The sequence below is a fragment of the Elephantulus edwardii genome, unplaced genomic scaffold, assembly GCF_000299155.1.
Source record: "Elephantulus edwardii isolate Elephantulus edwardi_28Jun2011 unplaced genomic scaffold, EleEdw1.0 scaffold00077, whole genome shotgun sequence".
In the NCBI taxonomy this organism is placed as follows: domain Eukaryota; kingdom Metazoa; phylum Chordata; class Mammalia; order Macroscelidea; family Macroscelididae; genus Elephantulus; species Elephantulus edwardii.
Window position 1 is genome coordinate 10,925,813 of NW_006399827.1, and position 19,478 is coordinate 10,945,290.

A 19,478-nucleotide genomic window follows, 5' to 3' on the forward strand; every position below is an offset into this window, starting at 1 on the left:
ATTACTTTTACACAGTTTTCGCCCTCATCTGTTTCAATGCCATGTACATTAAATATCCCCTCTTTTCTGTTTCCCCCAAACCCCAATATCAGTCTTGGTTTATAACAGTGGCATTATGCCGTATTTGTCTTTCTGTGACTGAGATATTTCACTCAGCTTAATGTTCTCCATGGTCACCCATTTTGTAGAATATTTCATGAGTTCTTTGTTTTTCAGTGCTATATAATACTCCATTTGTTTCGTAAAAAAGGTATTTGAAATAAATGAATCATTGTAAATACAAAATTTATTCATTCTATTTCCAGTCTCACTTCTATCACCAGGCCCATATTTTCCAATCGCTATTCCTTCTTCACTGTCCCATTTTTACATTCCAGTCACCGATTACCATAAATGCATCTTGACTGTATGTTCCGTCAATTTCAGACTGCAAGATTTGGTAAAAAGTCTCAATTTCTTCCTCTTTGGCTCTAGATGTAGGAGTATGTATTTGCATAATAGTTGTATTAATGGGTTTTCCTTGTATGCATATTGATATTATCCAATCACAACATTGTATTTCAGTATAGAACTTGAAATTGACTTTTTTACTATGAATGCAACACCATTCTTTTTTTGTTTTTCATTGCTAGCAAAGTCTACCATGTGATTATCTGATTCAAATTGGCCAAAGCTGGTCCATCTCATCTCACTAGTGCCTAGTATGTTCATGTTCATGCATTGTATTTCATTGTTAACAATAGTACATTCCAATTATGTACAGACATTCTTTGGAGGCAAAAATTATGAGTCTTCTCACATACTTGGTGCATGTTGCTAGGAGGGGCTATTCCTTGGAAAGGGACATGATGCTAAGAAAGGTGGAGGGTGGGTGAAGGAGAGGAAGAGCCTCAACGAGATGGACTGCAACAACAGCAAGGGTGACGGGCCAGCACAAAAGAGGAAGAGCCTGGATGAGATGGATTGACTCAGTGATTGGAGTAATGAGGGGAGGTGTGTCAGAGACAGTGAGATTGGCTAAAGATAGAGAAGGACTTAGAGCTGTTCTCCATACGTTTACTATGAATTGCAAGTGACTTGACAGCACATACAACAACAGATTGAAATTCAGTACTTCCCAAAGAATGACTTTCCATTTCCCTCCTCTGCCCTCAGGCATTGGCAACCAGTACATATTTACCTTGTTGTTGTTGTTATTGCTGTTGAGTATGACTCAGAATGACCTTATGAACAACGGATCTAAAACGCAATCCTATTCCTATGCCATTTTCACACTTCTGACACACTAGGGCCCATTGCAGCAGTCACCATGTCAATCCATGTGGTTGAGGGTCTTCCTCTCCTTTTGCTGACCCTTCCAATTGTGATGTCCTTCTCCAAGGAATAGCTCCTCCTAGCAACTGAACTATGTGAGGCAAAACCTTATCATCTTTGCCTCCAAAGAGCGCTATGGCTGCTCTCTGTCCAAGACATTTTTTTTTGTTCTTTTGGCAGTCCATGTTCAGTATCCATGATCAGAAAGATATTTATCCCCAGCTAGTTCCTCTCCAGATAATCATTATTTTTACTTTTATTAGTTTTGCAACTTAATGGAATCTGTATTTGTTGTCTGTCCTGAGAATAATGTTTTTATTATATGTGATTAATGTGTATTGACAGTTTGTTCCTTTTTTGCTACATTTTATTCCATTATTCAGGAGCAGGGAGTAAGGGTGGGAGGTGTGGGGTAGGGGATGGTATCTCATTCATTCTGGTCTGGGCAGGGATCTCACTTGTTCAGATATGGGCAGATTTGGGGCCTTGGATGCTAATGAATGAACACTAGATGAGCTGTGGAAGGATGTAAAAAATATCATCCATGAAGAATGCAAAAGGCCCTACAAACACAGAGGAGGAAGAAAAGACCAAGGTGGATGTTAGAGAGACTCTGAACATTGAACTAGAATGCTGAGAAGCTGAAGCAAAGGAAAGAAATCAGGAAGTTAAGGAGCTGAACAGAACATTTTGAATGGCAACTTGGGAAGACAAAGAAAAGTACTATAATGAAATATGTGAAGAACTGGAGTCAGAAAATCAAAAGGGACTAACTTGCTTGGCATTTCTTAAACTGAAGGATCTTAAGAACAAATTCAAGTTAAGCCTTGAGTTGGAATACTTAAAGATGCTGTGAGCAGAATATTGAATGGTTCAGGAAGCATCAAAAGAAAGTGGAAGAAGTACATAGTCACTGAACCAAAAAGAATTGGCTGACACAGAAGAATTTAATGAAACAACATAAGATCAAGAGGCAGTGGTGAAGGAGGAGGCTGCTCTAAGGGAATTGACAGAAAAGTCCAGGAATTTATGGAATGCTGATTGACATATTTTAACACTCAAATGCAGCCCTGGACGTGCTCACCAAGTTGTGCCAAGAAATCTGGAGCACAGCTACCTGGCCAAAGAGACTGGAAGAGATCCATATTTATTTCTATTTAAAAAAAAAAACAACAACAAAAAACCCAAAACGGCGATCCAACAGAGTGCGGAAATTATCAAACAGTGTCACTGATACTATGTGCAAGCAAAATCTTAATGAAGATTATCCAAAAATGACTGGAACAATACACTGGCAGAGAACTACCATAAATACAAACTGGGTTTAGAAGAAGCTGTGGTCCTACAGACATCATAGCCAATGCCAGATGGATCTTGATTGAAAGCAGACAATGTCTAAGTGACTATCTGTGTTTTATTGACTATGTAAAGGTATTTGACTATGTGGATAAACAACAAATTGTGGGTAACATTGAGAAGAATAGAAATCCCGGAACACCTGATTGTTCATGTGAAACCTGTACTTGGACCAGGAAGTAGTTCTCTGAACAGAGCAAGGAAACACTGCATGGTTCAAAATCAGAAAAGGAGTGTGTCAGCAATGCATCCTGTCTCTCTCTATACCTTTTCAATCAGATAGTACAACTTTGCTTGTTGAAACTGAGGAGGACCTGAAGCATTTTGCTGCAGAAGCTCAAAGACTGCAGTCTTCAATAAGGATTGAAGCTCAACATCTAGAAAACAAAGATTCTCGTGACTGGGCCAATTGGCAGCACCCTGATAGATGAAGAAGAGATTGAAGTTAACAATTTCAGGTTGCTTGGGTCCACAATTAACACTCTTGGCAACAGCAGTCAGGAAGTCAAAAGAGGAATTTCATTAGGAAAATCTATTGTCAGGGACCTCTCCTCTCCAGAGTGTTAAAAAGCAATGATACCATTCTAGAAACTAAGATGCACCTGATCCAGACCATGGGCTTCGCCATGGTTACTTGATCTGGACAATGATTAAGATGACAGAAGAAGAATTGATGCCTTTGAGTTGTGCTGGAGAAGAGTATTGAACATTCCATTGACTGCTAAGAGAATAAACAAGTTCATCCTAGAGAGAGTGAAGCCAAGTTACTCATTGGAGATAAGGATTTTGAAGCTCCATCTCACATACTTTGGTCATGTGGCCAGGAGGGACCAGTCCCTGGAGAAGGACATCATACTTGGAAGGGTAGAGGGACAGCACAGCAGAGGAAGACCTTGGATGAGATGGATTGAAACAGTGACTGGTAAAATAGGGGCAAGTGTGTTGGAGACAGTGAGATTGGCTCAGGATTGGGTAGAGATCAGAACTATTTTGCATAGGGTAGCTATGAGTCGCAGATAACACATAACAACAACAACAACAACAACATTATTCCATTATTGTATTTGGGGGAAGGATGGGCATTCCTCTCTGAAATTTACTGCTTCTGAAAACCTTCTGGAGAGTCAGTATGGATTGGTTCTGATGAATTTATGCACACAACAACAACATTCCATTATGTGACTGTTTTGTAGTATGCTTATCACTTCTGATGGGCATTGGTCTGTTCTGGTTATGGCTATTATGAACATAGCTGTTTTGAGAATTCTTACCTAACTTATTTTATGAACACAAGCATTCATTTCTTATTTATGCGTGGAATTTACTGGATCAAAGTATAAATGTATGTTTAACTTCATTAAGGACTCTGGCAGCTTTTTCAGTCATTTTACTAATTTTCAATCTCCCATCAACAAAGTTTGAGAGTTCCAGTTATTCCATATCCTTATCAACACTTGGCATATTATAATCTTTATATTTTTTAGGTATTTGGTGAATCATGGTCCATAAGGTTTTTTTAATTACAAAAGTCGTCTAGATGTATTTTCACTATAGAATATATTTACACTTAGATATATATAGCATGCTAGTTTTTTTTTTAAAATTGAGATTTTATTGTTAGTTTATAAAGAACTTGTATTTCCATTCATACATTGTTGCGCATTTTCCTCCCTGATCCCCAAGCCCCTAGTTCATTTTTTTCTTTGGAAAAAAAGTTCTTTCATTGTTGTACAGCCCCCCACCCCAAGACCACCTTACTATTCACCTCTTATTCTGGGCTCTTGTCATGCCAATAATACTTAATCATATAATCATATATTCCTTTTATACAGTTCTCGCTTGTCTGTTTTATAATGCTGTATACATTATTTATCCCCTTTTCTTAGTTTCTCCCGAACCCTGATGTCAGTCCTACAGTATTTGTCTTTTTGTGACTGAGATATTTCACTCAGCATAATGTTCTCTAGGGTCACCCATTTTTGTATAATATGTCATGAGTTCTTTGTTTTTCAGTGCTGTATAATATTCCATTGTGTGAATATACCACAGCTTCTCCATCCATTCATATGATGATGGGAAATTGGCTTGTTTCCAACTCTTTGCTATTGTGAACAAAGCAGCAATAAACATGGGTGTGCATATATCTGCTTGGATGGCAGTTCTGGTTTCTTTAGAGTATATTCCCAGTAGTGGAATTGCTGGGTCAAATGGTATTTCTATTTGCAACTTTTTGAGAAAGCAACATACTGCCTTCCATAGTGGTTGCACCATTTTACACTGCCACCAACAGTAAATAAGGGTTCCAGTTTCTCCACAACCTCGACAGCATTTGTTGTTTGCCGCTCTGTTAAATTTTGTCATTATGATTGGGGTGAGATGATATCTCATAGATGTTTTGAGTGCTAGGTTTTAAACTTAGCAGAATTGGGTATTTTCCAAGTGAGTACATAGAAACATTTATAGAAGATGGAGAACGGTTAAAGAAACTATTAAATACTGTGCAGCAGTTTATATATAGACCACTTTGCCTTCAAGATGGCATTGAGTCCGAACCCATTCATAATTGACCCTGTGTTGGGATTCTGAGACTATAAATCACCTGGAAGGCATTGCTCATCTTTCTCCCATGAAATCATTGGTGGATTCAGTTTGTCAGAAAGGTATGCTCCCTACATGTGTGTATATTTAGATTGTTTCCAAGTGTTTGACGTTTTCACAGTACTGTGCCAGCAAATCTGTATGTACATCTTTTCTCTCTCTCTTGCTCTCTCTTGCTCTCTCTCGCTCTCTCTCTCTCATTCCCTCATTCTTTCTTTAGTGTGGATTTTTGACTCTCAGATGAACATTGCAGAAGTGCTAATTCTGGATTTCTAATCTGGCACCAATTAAAATAGTATAAAGTACTCTTGGTGCTTCAGTTTCTGCCTTTTCTTTTCTCTGTAGAAACTATACAGGTGTTTTCTCTTTTTTTCCTTAGAGGAGGTAGATTGAGAAAATAGAAACACCACATATTTCTTGCACCATGAGGCAGAAATAATTAGAGGATTGAAGCAAACCATAACAGGAACATGTTGATTTTTTCTCTATTGTAATCTGACAACTTCCTGCAAGCCAAAACAAAGCTGCTGGGTATAATTTTACCCCTGCCAACAAGTTGTACTTCTCAATGACAATAAAAAGGAGAAAAATATACTCATGATTTACAGTTAATTCTGAGGTGTAATATTTAAAAGAAATTCTAATTTAAAATTCTAAATAATAAATAAATTTAAAAATAAATTCTAAATAAATCCTCCCCCCACTAAGATAATTTAAAAATGTCTTTATATAGTCAATAAGACACAAATAGATATTTTGGGATTTTCTACTTTCTGCCAGGATCCATTTGACATCAGCAATGATATCCTTGGTGTCATGACCTCTCCTAAACCAAGCTTGAATTTCTGGCAGATCCCTGTCAGTATACTGTTCTAGCCATTTTTTATGATTGTCCACAATATTTTGCTTGCATGTGATATTAATAATATTGTTCACCAATGTCCACATTCTGTAGGATTATCTTTCTTCGGTATGCGAACAAATATGGATCTCTTCCAGTCAGTTGGCCTTTACTTATTTCCTAGCACAGACCAGTGAGTTTGTCCAGGTTTATATCTGCTGTTTGGAACATGTTAGTTGGTATTCTATCAATTCCTGCTGCCTTGTTTTTTACCAGTATCTGTAGGGCAGATTGAACCTCTTCCTTCAGTGCTATTAGCTCTTGATCATTTATTACTTCCTGAAATATTTCAGTGTCAACAAATTCTTTTTGGTACAGTGACTGTGTGTATTCTCTCCATCTTCCTTTGATGCTTCCTGTATCATTCAAAATTTTGCCCACATCATCTTTCAGTATTTCAACTTGAGACTTGAATTTGGTTTTCAAAGTTGAGACTGTATCATTTGAGAAGCTGAACTCTATGAAGAAAAATATAGCATCAGGATAGGAGGGAGACTCTTAAAGAACTTGGATTTTACAGATGATACAGCCTTGGTTGCTGAAAGTGAGGAGAACATGAAACACTTGTTGCAGAAGATCAAAGCCTATAGCCTTCAATATGGATTACACCCAACATCAAGAATACAAAAATCCTCATCACGGGGCTGATAGACAACATTATGAGGATGAAGAAAAGATGTCATTGATTTCATCTGACTTATATTCACAGTTAACACTCTTTGCAGTCAAGAAATCAAAAGAGGTATTGCATTGGGAAAGTCTGCTGTCAGGGACCTTTCCAGAGTACTATAGAACAATGGTGTAAATTTAAAGGCTAAGGTGCTCCTGATTCAGGCTATGATCTTTTCAATCACTTGCTATGATTTTTGAGAACTAGACAGTGAATAAAGAGGACAGAAGAAGAATGTATGTCTTTGAGTAGTGATGTTGGAGAAGAGTACTGAATATTCCACCGACTGCCAAAAGAACTGGTATTTTTAGAGAAGGTGCAACCAGACTGCTCCTTAAAAGGAAGGATGGCAAAGCTTTGTCTCATACTTTGGATATGTTACCAGGAGGAGCTATTCCTTGCAAAGGACATGCTTGGAAAGTTGGAGGGTCAACGAAAGAGGAGAAGACCTTCATTGAGGTGGATTGACATATTGACTGCAGCAATGGGCTCAAGTATGACAGTGATGATGAAGATGTTATAGGATAGTACAAGATTCAGTTATACATAAGGTCCTGATGAGTCACACTCAGTTCGAAGTCATATAACTACAACAACATGTTACTTTATTTTACTGAGATCTTTAAGAGTGACTGCAGCAACCCTAATGATAAGATATTTTTAATGTAACTGTGATAAGAAATTGTGAATGGTTACTTTTGTCTCTAATAGAGCTGCCCATGATGTAAAGTGGATAAGAAGCCAGATTATATCTTCTGCAAAGTCGCAGTTTATAACATAAAGTACTAGTTAAGACACTTGACTATACTCTAGAACAAAATGTGATTTTCTACTACTTCCAAGGTTGAAATTGTTTTGATTAGAAAAATTATAAGCATGACAAGCTAGTAGATAAAGATCATTACCAGAAAGGAGATCTTACTGTTAGTTCCCTCATGTAAATCATGGGATGATACAAACAAATCTTTATTCCCATTTCTTCTGCTTATACACATTAAAACAAATACAAGCTCCCTGGGAGTTTCTCCTCTCCTTGGCTTCCACTCCTCTTCTCTCTCAGTATCCCAGTGAACTTTTTCTGTCCTTCACCTTTAATGTATATCAAATTCCCTAGAATGAAGTTATAATTTTTTTTTACTCTCTCTGAAGTAGAATTATTTCTTTCCAACACAGCTTTGATTCTTCATCCTGAGGTACAGTGACTGATCTTCTAAGGTTTTACCACCTTCAGAGTGAAACATCTATAAAATAAAGCCTTTTCCCCCCCCTAGTAACTGATGATTTATTGGTTCTTCTTAACTAAAAAGATGCTAGGTATTATTGATAATTTTAAGAGAGGATGAGACTGAAATATCAACCTGCTTCAGAATTTGTTTTAATCAACTAATAGGTTGGTTTCCAAAGTTTGCTTATAGCATAGAAATAGTGTTTTATGAGAAAAAGTGTCTTGCTTTTTGGGCTATATTTTAGGCCATTACAGTGAAAAGTTAAATATACCTGAGAAAAAGAGAATTATAGACATGTTCGATGGCAAACATGTTCCAATTTGGAATTCCAGGAAGATAATTTTCTTCTGAAGCCTGGACATCTCTCCAGTTTTGTTTACTTCTTCCTTGTTAGTCAGTGGGAACCCACTGATTATCTCTGTGTTCTCTAACTTCAAACTCAAACAGTAGTACTTGAGAATAGAGAATGACTCTGGAAGGATGAGGATAGGTGCCTGAGTAGGAACAATTGGGGATGCTGTGGAATAGTGAAGAGGTGACCTACCCACCAGAATGAGAGTAGGAGTTGTTGTTAAGTGCCGTCGAATCACAGGCGACTCATAGTGACCCTATGAAGGAGAGTCCTCAATGCTTGTGTATCTTTCATCCTCTCTCTAGGTTCATAGGGTTTCTGGAGGTAAGCTTAGAAGTGGGTGCCACTCCTGCCACCCTACACTGTCCACATTGGGTAACCAACCATTAATGCATTTGACACATCAATGTCACTGTGTTCAGCCTCACAGTAACCACAAGTTACCGCTGTATGGCAAGTGAACATACCTGGGCTATATGACCTAGAGGAGTGTTTGAACAAAAACAATGAAAGACTGAGTAGGAGTAGGGTCCTTATTTGGGATGTGTGTGAATACCAGCAGTGGAGCATTGAGGGAAGGAAAAACAATTTCCCCTCCTCATCGTTGTCCCTTTTACCTCTAGCTCCATCTTCCTGTTGAGAGTGTGACTGTTAACAGGCTTAAAGATCCATTGATTAAACTAACAAAAGCATTTGCAATTGTTAGGAAAAAAGGACATATTTTTATTTCAATATACTAAGATTTTTACTTAGTAAAATAGTACTGTATCTTTTAGTAGTTGGAAAAATCTGAGTCATAAGATAATATTTTTCCTCCAGATAAGCAAAAGAATTGTCTCGTAAACGGAAAAAGTCAGAGAATTTGGGGGAATGGCAGAAACTTTCATCAGTTTATACAACCTAGTAGTCTTGGGTGCATCTTCCTAGTCTGAATCTTTTTTGGTGACTTTAGTTGTATTATTTTGTCTCAAGACTGTTATCACCAAATCATGTCTTCTCTGTTATGCTTAATCTCAGTTCCCTTGTTTTCTGTGTTTTTTCTATTTTTTCTAAATTGACTTGCTAGAATACTTAATCACTAGGAAAGACCTACAAAGTGAGGACATGATTTGAGTGAAAGTTTATAAAGCAAATTAATTTTTTGTTCACTCATTCATACACATTTTTACTTTACTATAAATTTTTTCAGCCTTCAGTATGGATTACATCTCAACATCAAGAAAGCAAACATTCTCACTGTTAGACCAATAGGCAACATCTTGATAGATGGAGAAAGGGTTGAAATTACCAAGTTTTGTTTTACTTGGATCCACAATCAGCATCCTTGGTACCAGCAGTCTGGAGATCAGGAGACACTGTATTGGGAAAATCTGTTGTCAGAGACTTTTCCAAATTACTGAGGAGCAATGATGTCACTTTAAGGTATGCCTGAATCAGGCCATGATTTTTTTTTCAGCCGTCTGCTATGCATTTGAAATTTGGACAGTGAATAAAGATGACCTAAGGAGAACTGATACCTTTAAGCTGAGGTGTTGGAGAGAAGAGTACTTAATATTCCATGAAATGCCAAAAAACAAACAGATATGTCTTGGGGAAAGTGCAGCCAGAATGCTTCTTGGAGGCAAAGATGACAAAAAGCTTCCTATCACATACTTTGGGCATGTTAGGAGAGACTGTTCCTTAGAAAGGGACATCATATTTGGAAAGGTAGAGGGTAGGCAAAAGAGTGGAAGAACCTTAAGAAAATGGATTGACGCAGTGACTGCAGCAATGAGCCGATGAATATGGCACAGGATAGGACTGGGTTCAGATCTGTTGTTTATGGAGTTGTCATGAGTAGTACTTGACTTGGTGGCACCTAAAAGAACATTAATTTCAATACAATGTAATCACATTTCCCTCACTCCTTCCTTTTAATATTCCATTAATCCTTCTATGTCTCTCTCTATTTTCTCTTGTTTAGTGATATTGTGTATTATATTTCCCTTCACCAAAAGATCTTTGCTAGAGCTGTTTCTCTTTTAAATATGTGATTTAAAATAATGGTATATTATTTTTAGTGTAGAATACTGTAGATACTTATTAGGCTGCCTCCTAACTTACTTGTTCATAGCCCATCCATCCCCTTACCTTTAACTCTGTTTTCTGCCACCATGTTGAAAATCTTTTATTCTATCCAACTGAAAGGCAATCTTTTACCTCCAGGCTTTTGCACACAGTGTTCTCTATATCTGGGCCTTTCATTCCTTCATGCTACCAATATCTTCTCCCTCCTCTTCTGACACATACACTTGGCCTATTAATTTGAGGTTTCAGATTAAGCATTGGTTTTCTGGCACACCTACTTTCCCTTCTAGGTTATATATTTTGACCATGGGCCTGTGAACCCATTCTTTCCTTATTATAATTTGCATTATGATCTATTCTGTTAGTTGCCATCAAGTCAATTACAACTCATGTTGACCCCACATGGACAAAATAGAGTCCTTTCATAGGATCTTCAAGTCTGAAACCTTTCATATGCAGATCATCAGGCCTATTTTCTAAGACACCTATGAGACCATTTGAACGACAAAGTTTTAGGTAATCTAGTGAGTGCTTGACTAGTTGTACCACCCAAGGAGTCCTATAACTTAACTCTGATTGTAATATCTTAATTCTTTGATAGACCATAAACTCTGAATTAGTTCTATTTTGTTACATTTTTAACATATTATGAGTAAATATGTGTTGAAGAAGAAATGCATTAATTTCAGAATAGAAAATATTATGGAATACTTCTGAATTCATTCTATGAAGCAAACATAACCCAGATACCGAGGCCAGGCAGACACACTGAAATAGGAAATTATAGGCTAATATTCCTCATGAATATAGATGTAAAAATTCCCAATAAACTTCAATTAGAATCCAACATCATGTTTTAAAAAAATAATTTATCATGATCAAGTGGGATTCATACTAATTATGTAAAGGTGGTTCAGCATTAGAAAAATAATCAGTATAATCTACTGTAGAAATAAAATTAAGGAAATAACTAGTGATCATAAATTGATGTAGAAAAGGCTTATGACAAAATTCAACATTTTTTTCTGATAAAATGCTCAACGAAATAGGAATAGAAGGGGTATTTTTCCACATAATTTAAAAATATATATGCAAAACCAATGGCCCACCTAACAGCCAGTCACAAGAATTCTTTATATATTCTGTATGAATTGCAAATTTTTCCAGTCTATGAGTTAGTTGTCTTTTATATTAATTGTATCCTTTGAAATACGAGAATCTTTAATATTAATGATATCCAATTTGTTTTGTTTTTGTTGTTGCTTGTGTTTTAGTGTTATATCTAAAAAATCACCCCAATATTAAACCTACTGTTAACTGAGTTGATTCTGACTCATGGCAACACTCTTACCAGGTTTCTGAGGCTATAAATCTTTATGGGAGGAGACTGCCTCATTTTTTTCCTGCATGTCCCTATATTATAATGTTCACTCTTATTAATTGCAATTCACTTCTCTTGGACACATTTTTCTTTTCCACATGAGTTCCTTCACTTGGCTGCATTGTCATTTTCATTGATGATGTATCTTCTAATTAATTTCTCTTTTTTGAGTGCCTGCCCTTTTTGTTCATGATTCTGCAGTTCAATCCTACTTTTTGTTTCAGCTCTATTTACTGGTATTTCTTTCTAGTTTTTATTGGCCTGTGACCTTCTGTGATTGGTTTGTAATATTTATTAAATTGATAGTCCGTCCTCTGCCATCATGATAATTAATATTGAAATGTTTGTTTAAAATGGCTTATAAAATAGTTTATTTCTTGTGGTTAATATATAGTCCAGTTTTCTAACTTCATAGCAAGATCTTGAATCATCAGTGTTGCATATAGTTTTATAGGTGTATATAAAGAGAAAACAATACCTGTTTATTAGCCCTTCAGAATTTTTCCTTCCCCCCTCTTTAGTTTCTTTTACATTGATCAACTTTCCTTTAAATTTAGATAGTGAAGATTTCCTGTTGGAAGGTTTGCGAAATGAAAACCTCAGTGCTGGTGCAAGAGACCACAGAGACCACATCCTACGGGGCTTTCAGCAAATCAAAGCCAAGTTTGTATAAATTTATGCCATTATTTTTCATATGTTTTAAAACAATTTGTAACCAATAGTGTATAATCAGATTAATAGCTGACCCTCCAGAAAGTTTTCCAAGATTGCCAATCACAAGAAAAGAGATTGCCCATCTTTCTCCAGTGGAGTGACTGATGGATTTGAACTGCCAGACGGCAAAGGAGTGCTGTCTTGGGTTAGCAACCAACCGCCTAGGATTGTACTATTGGTACTCCTAATGTATAATTAGTAATGTGTAAATTAACAAGGTGAGACTTATATATTATGGTTTTTTATATTTGGTATTATAGAAGCTTAAATTTACTAAGTGGAGGCAGCCATAGTGTAATAAAAATAGAAATATTTTAATAAAGATCCTAAAATAATAATTTTATTTTTATTTTGGCATTTATTGAATACTTTTGTATTTAACTGAAAAATTATGAAAGCTAAACATTTATATTTGTTAAGTTTACTAAAGAGAAGGTATTAGTAGTATGAGAGAATTGATTTTTGTTAGGCTTTTTGTTTTGTTTTTATTTCCACATCTTCCCTGTTTTGTTCGGTGCTGCTGAGTTGGCTCCCACTCAGTCACCCTGTGCATAACAAAATGAAACCCTGCCCTATCCTTCTCTTAAACTTATCTAGTTTAGCCCATGAATACTTTATTCTCAAACTGAGCAAGGATATCATGAAGGGTTTTTTATTGATTGTTTCTATTTTTAAATAAGAAGCCTGCTTTAATTGGATATTTAGACTGTGAACATCTGATAGGTAGGTACATACATGCTTATGGGGGAAATAGAACCAAAAATCTTACTTGATGATATATTTTTCCCATCTTAATATTTTTTATTGATTTGCATACAATAATTTTTTACATTGTGTTTTATTCATGTACACTGTTTGTTTTTTGTTCACCCCTTTCTATGACCTCCAAACTCCGCGAGGCTGTGACTTCCTTCCATCTTTTCAGTCTTCTTACCCTTTCTCCTTCCCTTTTTGGATATCCATAGACATCATAATGGTTATCCTTCTGTTTTTACAATAATAGTCTTACACAGTATTTATTCTTATGCACCCGAGTTTGTTCACTTAGAGGCTCTCTAGCCTCTTCCACGTTAAATAGTATTTTCAAAATTGTTGCTCCTAAGTGCTGCGTAGTATTCCATTGTATGAATGTGCTGTGATACCTCAATCTAGTCATTTATCCTTCTCATAGTCAGCCACAGTTTGCTGTGGTCAACACAGTCAAATGCCTTTGCATAATCAATGAAACACAGATAGACATTCCTCTGGTACTTCCTGCTTTCAGCCAAGATCCATCTAACATTAGCTACAGTATCCCTAGTACCACGACCCTGTCTAAACCCAGCCTGCACTTCTGGCAATTGTCTCTTGATGTGTTGTTCCAATCACTTTTTTTTAAGTGTAATTTCCATTTTATTTTCAGACGAGTTTTTTCTTCAGCCTTTTAAGGAATCAAATCCTTACATAGGCTTTGGTGGTGGTCGTGGGGCAGCACCTGCAGGTCTAAATCTAGGTGGAGGTGTCCGGTCCTTTCGGGCTTCACGAGAACGGTTCCTCACCACCTTGCTGTGAATGGCACAACTCACACAGTAGTGCAGTTTCACATAGAGCTTTGGAAGCACATAGGCGTCGAAAACACTCGCTTCGGAAATGTCCCTGACAGCAGCTGCCTCTACTATATTTCGGATTACGAACTTCTTAATTGCCTTGTCTTTGGGCACGCACCGGGCCCAGTTAGTGCAGCGAATAGGCTGCACGTGGCCGCGGCCCTTTTTGGCACGGCCGTTGTTTCTCCTTTTCTTCGTCATGTTGGAAGCGAGGATCCGAGCTGTTCCAATCATTATTTTATAATCTTCAGCAGAATCTTGCTTGCATGTGGTATCAATGATACTGTTCAATAATTTCCACACTCTGTTGGATCACCTTTCTTTAGAACAAATACAGATCTCTTCCAGTCAGTTGGCCAAGTGGTTGTCCTCCAGATTTCTTGACACAACTTTGTGAGCATATCTAGGGCAGCATCTGTTAGTTGAAATATGTCAATTGGTATACCATCTATTCCTGGGGCCTTATTTTTTGCCAATTCCTTCAAAGCAGCTTAAACGTCTTCCTTCATCACCATAGGCTCTTGCTTGTATGTTGTTTCATGAAATTCTTCTGTGTCTGCCAATTCCTTTAGGTACAATGACTCTGTATACTCTTTCCATCTTCTTTAATACTTCCTAGATAATTTAATATTCTTCTCAGAACATCCTTACATATACTCTGAGAAGAATGGGAATCCCAGAACACTTGATTGTGCTAATGTGAAACGTATGCTTGATCCAGGAGGCAGTCGTCAGAATAGAGCAAGGAAACTGCATGGTTCAAAATTGGGAAGGGATGTGCCAGGGTTGTGTCCTATCTCCGTACCTTTTCAACCTATATGCAGAACAGATTATTGGGCAGGCTGGGCTGTATGAGGAGAAGTGTGGCATTAGGATTGGAGGAGGATTTATCAACAATATGCATTACGCAGATGACACAACCCTGCTTGCTGAAACTGAGGAGGACCTGAAGCATTTGCTGCAGAAGGTCAAGGACTGTAGCCTTCAATGTGGATTGAGGATCAATATCAAGAAGACAAAGAGTCTCAACACTGGGCCAATTGGCAGCATCAGGATGGATGGTGAAGAGATTGAAATTGCTAACAGCTTTAGTTTGTTTGGCTCTGCAGTCAACACTCTTGGCACCAGTAGCCATGAAATTAAAAGATGTATTGCGATGGGGAAGTCTGCTGTTAGGGATCTCTCCAAAGCACTGAAGAGCAATGGTGTCACTCTGGAGACTAAGGTGTGCCTGATACAGGCCATGGTTTTTGCAATCACTTGCTACATGTCAGAGAGCTGGACAATGACTAGGGAGGACAGAGGGAGAATTGATGCCTTTGAGCTGTGGTGCTGGAGAAGAGTATTGAGTGTACCATGAACTGCTAGGAAAACGAACAGATCATCCTAGAGTGGGTTAAACCATATTGCTCCTTGGAGGCAAGGATTCTGAAGCTTTGTCTGACATACTTTGGACATGTTGCAAGGTGGGACCAGTCTCCAGAGAGGGAATGTCCTACTTGGGAGGGTGGAGGGGACAGTGCAGGAGAGGAAGACCCTCTATGAGGTGGATTGATTCAGTGACTGGGGTAATTGGGGTAGGTGTGTCTGAGAAGTGAGGTTGGCACAGGATAGAGCAGGGTTTAGGGCTGTTGTACATAAGGTCGCTATGAGTTGCAGGTGACTTGATGGCACATAACAACAACAACAAGAACAGTAATTTATTAATGGATATTTGGGCTGTTTCCATGTACTTGCTATTGTGAATAATGCTGCTGTGTATGAATCTTCATTTGTGTCTCAGTTCTGTTTTCCTTGAAGTATATTCCTAGCAGTGGAATAGCTAGGTCATATGGAATCTCTATGTTCAGCTTTTTGAGGAAACACCAAACTGCCTTCCAGAGTGACTGAACCATTTTACTATCCTACCAACAGTGTATGAGAGTGCCAGTCTCTCCACATTCTCTCCAACATTTATTGCTTGTTGTCCTGTTAAACTTTGCCACTGTAATTGGAATGAAATGGTATCTCATTATGAGTTTAATTTGCATCTCTCATACTGCCAGTGGTATTGAGCATTTCTTCATGTGTCTGTTGGCAATCCAAATGCCTTCCTCTGTGAAAGGTCTTTCCATACTTTTTGCCCATTTTATAATTGTGTTACCAGTCTTTTTCTTGTGCAGACCCTGTTGTAATGTATAAATTTTGTTATGATATCTTTATCCAAAGTACAATTTTCAAATGTTTCCCTCCCCCCCGTCAGTAGGTTTTCTTTTCATCCTATTGGAAAAGTTTTTGATGCACACAGGGACTTAATCTTTAGGAGGTCCCATTCATCAATGTTACCCTCTTTTGGTTGTGCCTTTCTGGCTGTATTTGCCAGGCTTTCTATATCATAGGTTAGGCCTTCTATGTTTCATCCTGTTTTGTCTCTTATGATCAGATATTTTGCATTCACCTCTTGTTTGAAATTTTATAGTAATTTTAGAAATGTTATAGAATTTTAGTAATAAAATAGTGTCACATTAGCTGTTTATAGCCTTACAGCAGTGTGGTTTAGAATGTTTGAACTGACAACTTTTAGGAAAGGGAGAGCTTTTGTAGGGTTATGACTAGAATTTAATTTGCATGGCTGACTGTGCTTAATGCTTGGAATTTTATCCTTTGGAAGGACATAGCCAGAACTTAGTCCCTCTAGGTATGTGAGAGAACCTCCAGAGATGTCCTGCTGGATCTTAATCGATATTTCCTGCTGGCTAATTAAGCTTTACTTTTACTCAGCAACTGGGGACTATATAATTATCAGCCGGGTTGCCCTGAATAATTGAAACAAACAGAGTGCAGACAGAGACTTTTTTTTGCAAAAATAGGAATGTCTAATTTTTTTTTTTGTGGACTGGAATGGTACTTAAAACATACTCCATGACATATTACTTTATTATTGTAAGTTTAGGTTTAGTGTATATTTAAAGATTTAATTATTATAAAACTTTATTTTCATAGGCTTTGTCTTTACATGATAGGGTTATTATAAGGCTGCATTTGCAGATAAAGATAGAGTCTATTTTAGATTTTTGTTGTGAGGAGAAGGCTACCCTAAATATTATTGTGTATATGGTAATGCTATGTGGTATAATTGTTTCTGGAATAAGAAATGAAAAAATTTTACTGTATCTGTAGGGAAAATATACAACAAGAGCAAAATTAATCTTTCCTAATATTTGTACTACAGCAGTGAGAAAGGGCTAAATCTCAATTTTAAATAGAATTGCATATCACTTTTTAGATCTCTTTTTTTAAATGCATGTGCACACACACACACGAATACATTTAAAATATATTTTTGTTAGGTGGAGAGGGTTTTCCATTCTTAAAGAATTTGCTGTGTAGGTTGTTAAATAGACCTGCAGGAAATCAACAAGAACTTTAGGAAACATCTGCATTTTTAATAGAAGCTTTCTTTCATTGATTTATTGCAATAAAGATGATGAGTTGATGATTTATTTAGAGTTTTATAATTATCACTAAGCTCCCTGAGGAAATGAGGAGCCAGAAATTAGATACTGTACAAGAAAATAGAAAAATGAGACACTTGGCCATTAGTGTGACCCTTCTTTTATGGAATCATTATCTTTAGACATATTCTCTCATTGTTGAGTCAGAACTGACTCATATCTGACTGTCTAGAGGGTTTCTGAGGTTATACGTAATGAGAGACGAATTTACCCATCTTTCTCCCTTGGAGCTAGCTGCTGGTGGGTTCAAAGAAAGGTATGGCCTTTGGGTTAGCAGCACAACTTCCTATAGACTATGCCACTAGACCTCTCTTAATAATCAACACCCAGGATAGTAACCATCCTCTTTAAAATGCTGAAGAGCAAGATGTCAGTTTAAAGACTATAGTCCACCTGGTTTTTTCATAAGCCATGCTTTTTTCAGTCACTTTGTATACATCTGTAAGTTGGACAATGAATAATGAAGATGAAGAAGATAACTTTGAATTGTTGTGTTGGTGAAGTGTATTGAATAGCTCAGAGACTGCCAAAAGAACAGACAAATCTGTCTTATAACAAGTGCAACCAGGGTGCTCCTCAGACGTAAGGATGGTAAAACTTTATTTCTCAAGCTTCTTGGGCTTGTTGTCAAGAAGAGCCAGTTCTTAGAGACAGACATCATGGTAGAATGGTAGACGGTAAGTGAAAGACGGGAAGAACCTAAAGGAGATGATTTGACACAGTGACTACAAGAATGGACTTGAATGTGGCAGAGATCGTGACAGTAGAGTAGAATAGGGCAAGGTTCCAATGGGATTGCTATGAATTGTAGTTGATTCAGCACCTAACCACATCATTTCTTATAGCCCTGTTTGTAATTTGTCAACATGCACTTATAATTATCTTTTTATAATTAGCTGTTTACTTCCTTTCTGTTTTGGAGAGTATTTGACCACAGAAAATTATAATTGTGTCATGGATGTCCTCCACATGCTTGTCAGTTTTTCAGTACAAGTAGTTTATATGTTTTTTGCTTTTTGAGACTTAAAACCAAAATATGGTCTTTTCTGTATTTATATACTAACTTTTTGGTGTAAAAATGTTATAAATGAAGAGTAATGTTTTCTATGTAAGACAGAATAAAACTGATGGCAATTTCTGTGATTCCAAGGAAATGAAGACCTGTTGCAAGTGTTTGATGTTCTGAGTCATGATTTTCATTCCTATTTTTCAAACTGACTTCTTATTTAAGCCTTCTTCCTAAAGACTAATGTCTTTCACATTTTGAGTCCAAGTTCTCATTCAGCTTTTAAGAGAATGAATGGGAAGGATGAAAGCCAGGCAAAGCTCCTCCTGCTTTATTATGATGGTCACTGCAAGATTAGTACCAGATGTTAGACACCTGGAATGAGGCATGATCTACATTCAGAAGCTTGATGAAATTCTTATGCATTTGGAAGAACAGTAGAGCATTTTTTAAAATGTTTGATTCAGTGGAAACCATCTGACAGCAAGAATACATTGAGAGTGAGAGGAGGGGTAAAGAATATAGAATATTTTTATTACTGTAGTAGGGATAAATTATCTCTTGATGGCCCTTTTTGGAACAACTACTCATTTATTCTCTCTGTTGGAAGTGAAGGCCAGAGCCAGTGGAAACAAAGTTGGAGTACTGTTTCCTTCTGTGAAACTTAATAATGCTAAAGGAGTTCCAAGAAGAGACAGGTAGATTTATAGCATATTGAAATGGAAAGAAATAAAGAAATAACTTTATGTAACAGGGTTATAGCATAAAACCCACAAAACCCAGGGCATTTAAAGTACAGGCTGAAATAGTGTA

The 19,478-nt window shown here is 37.1% G+C and overlaps 1 protein-coding gene across 1 annotated transcript in view; it reads left to right on the forward strand.

The window, feature by feature from the left end:
* The window catches only part of SKAP1 (src kinase associated phosphoprotein 1), a 389,237-nt gene that overhangs the window by 19,663 nt on the left and 350,096 nt on the right, over window positions 1-19,478 (forward strand). The window contains exon 3 of the mRNA XM_006889464.1: window positions 12,423-12,528. Within this exon, the coding sequence (XP_006889526.1) occupies window positions 12,423-12,528 (106 nt within the window). The remainder of the gene's footprint in view (window positions 1-12,422; window positions 12,529-19,478) is intronic.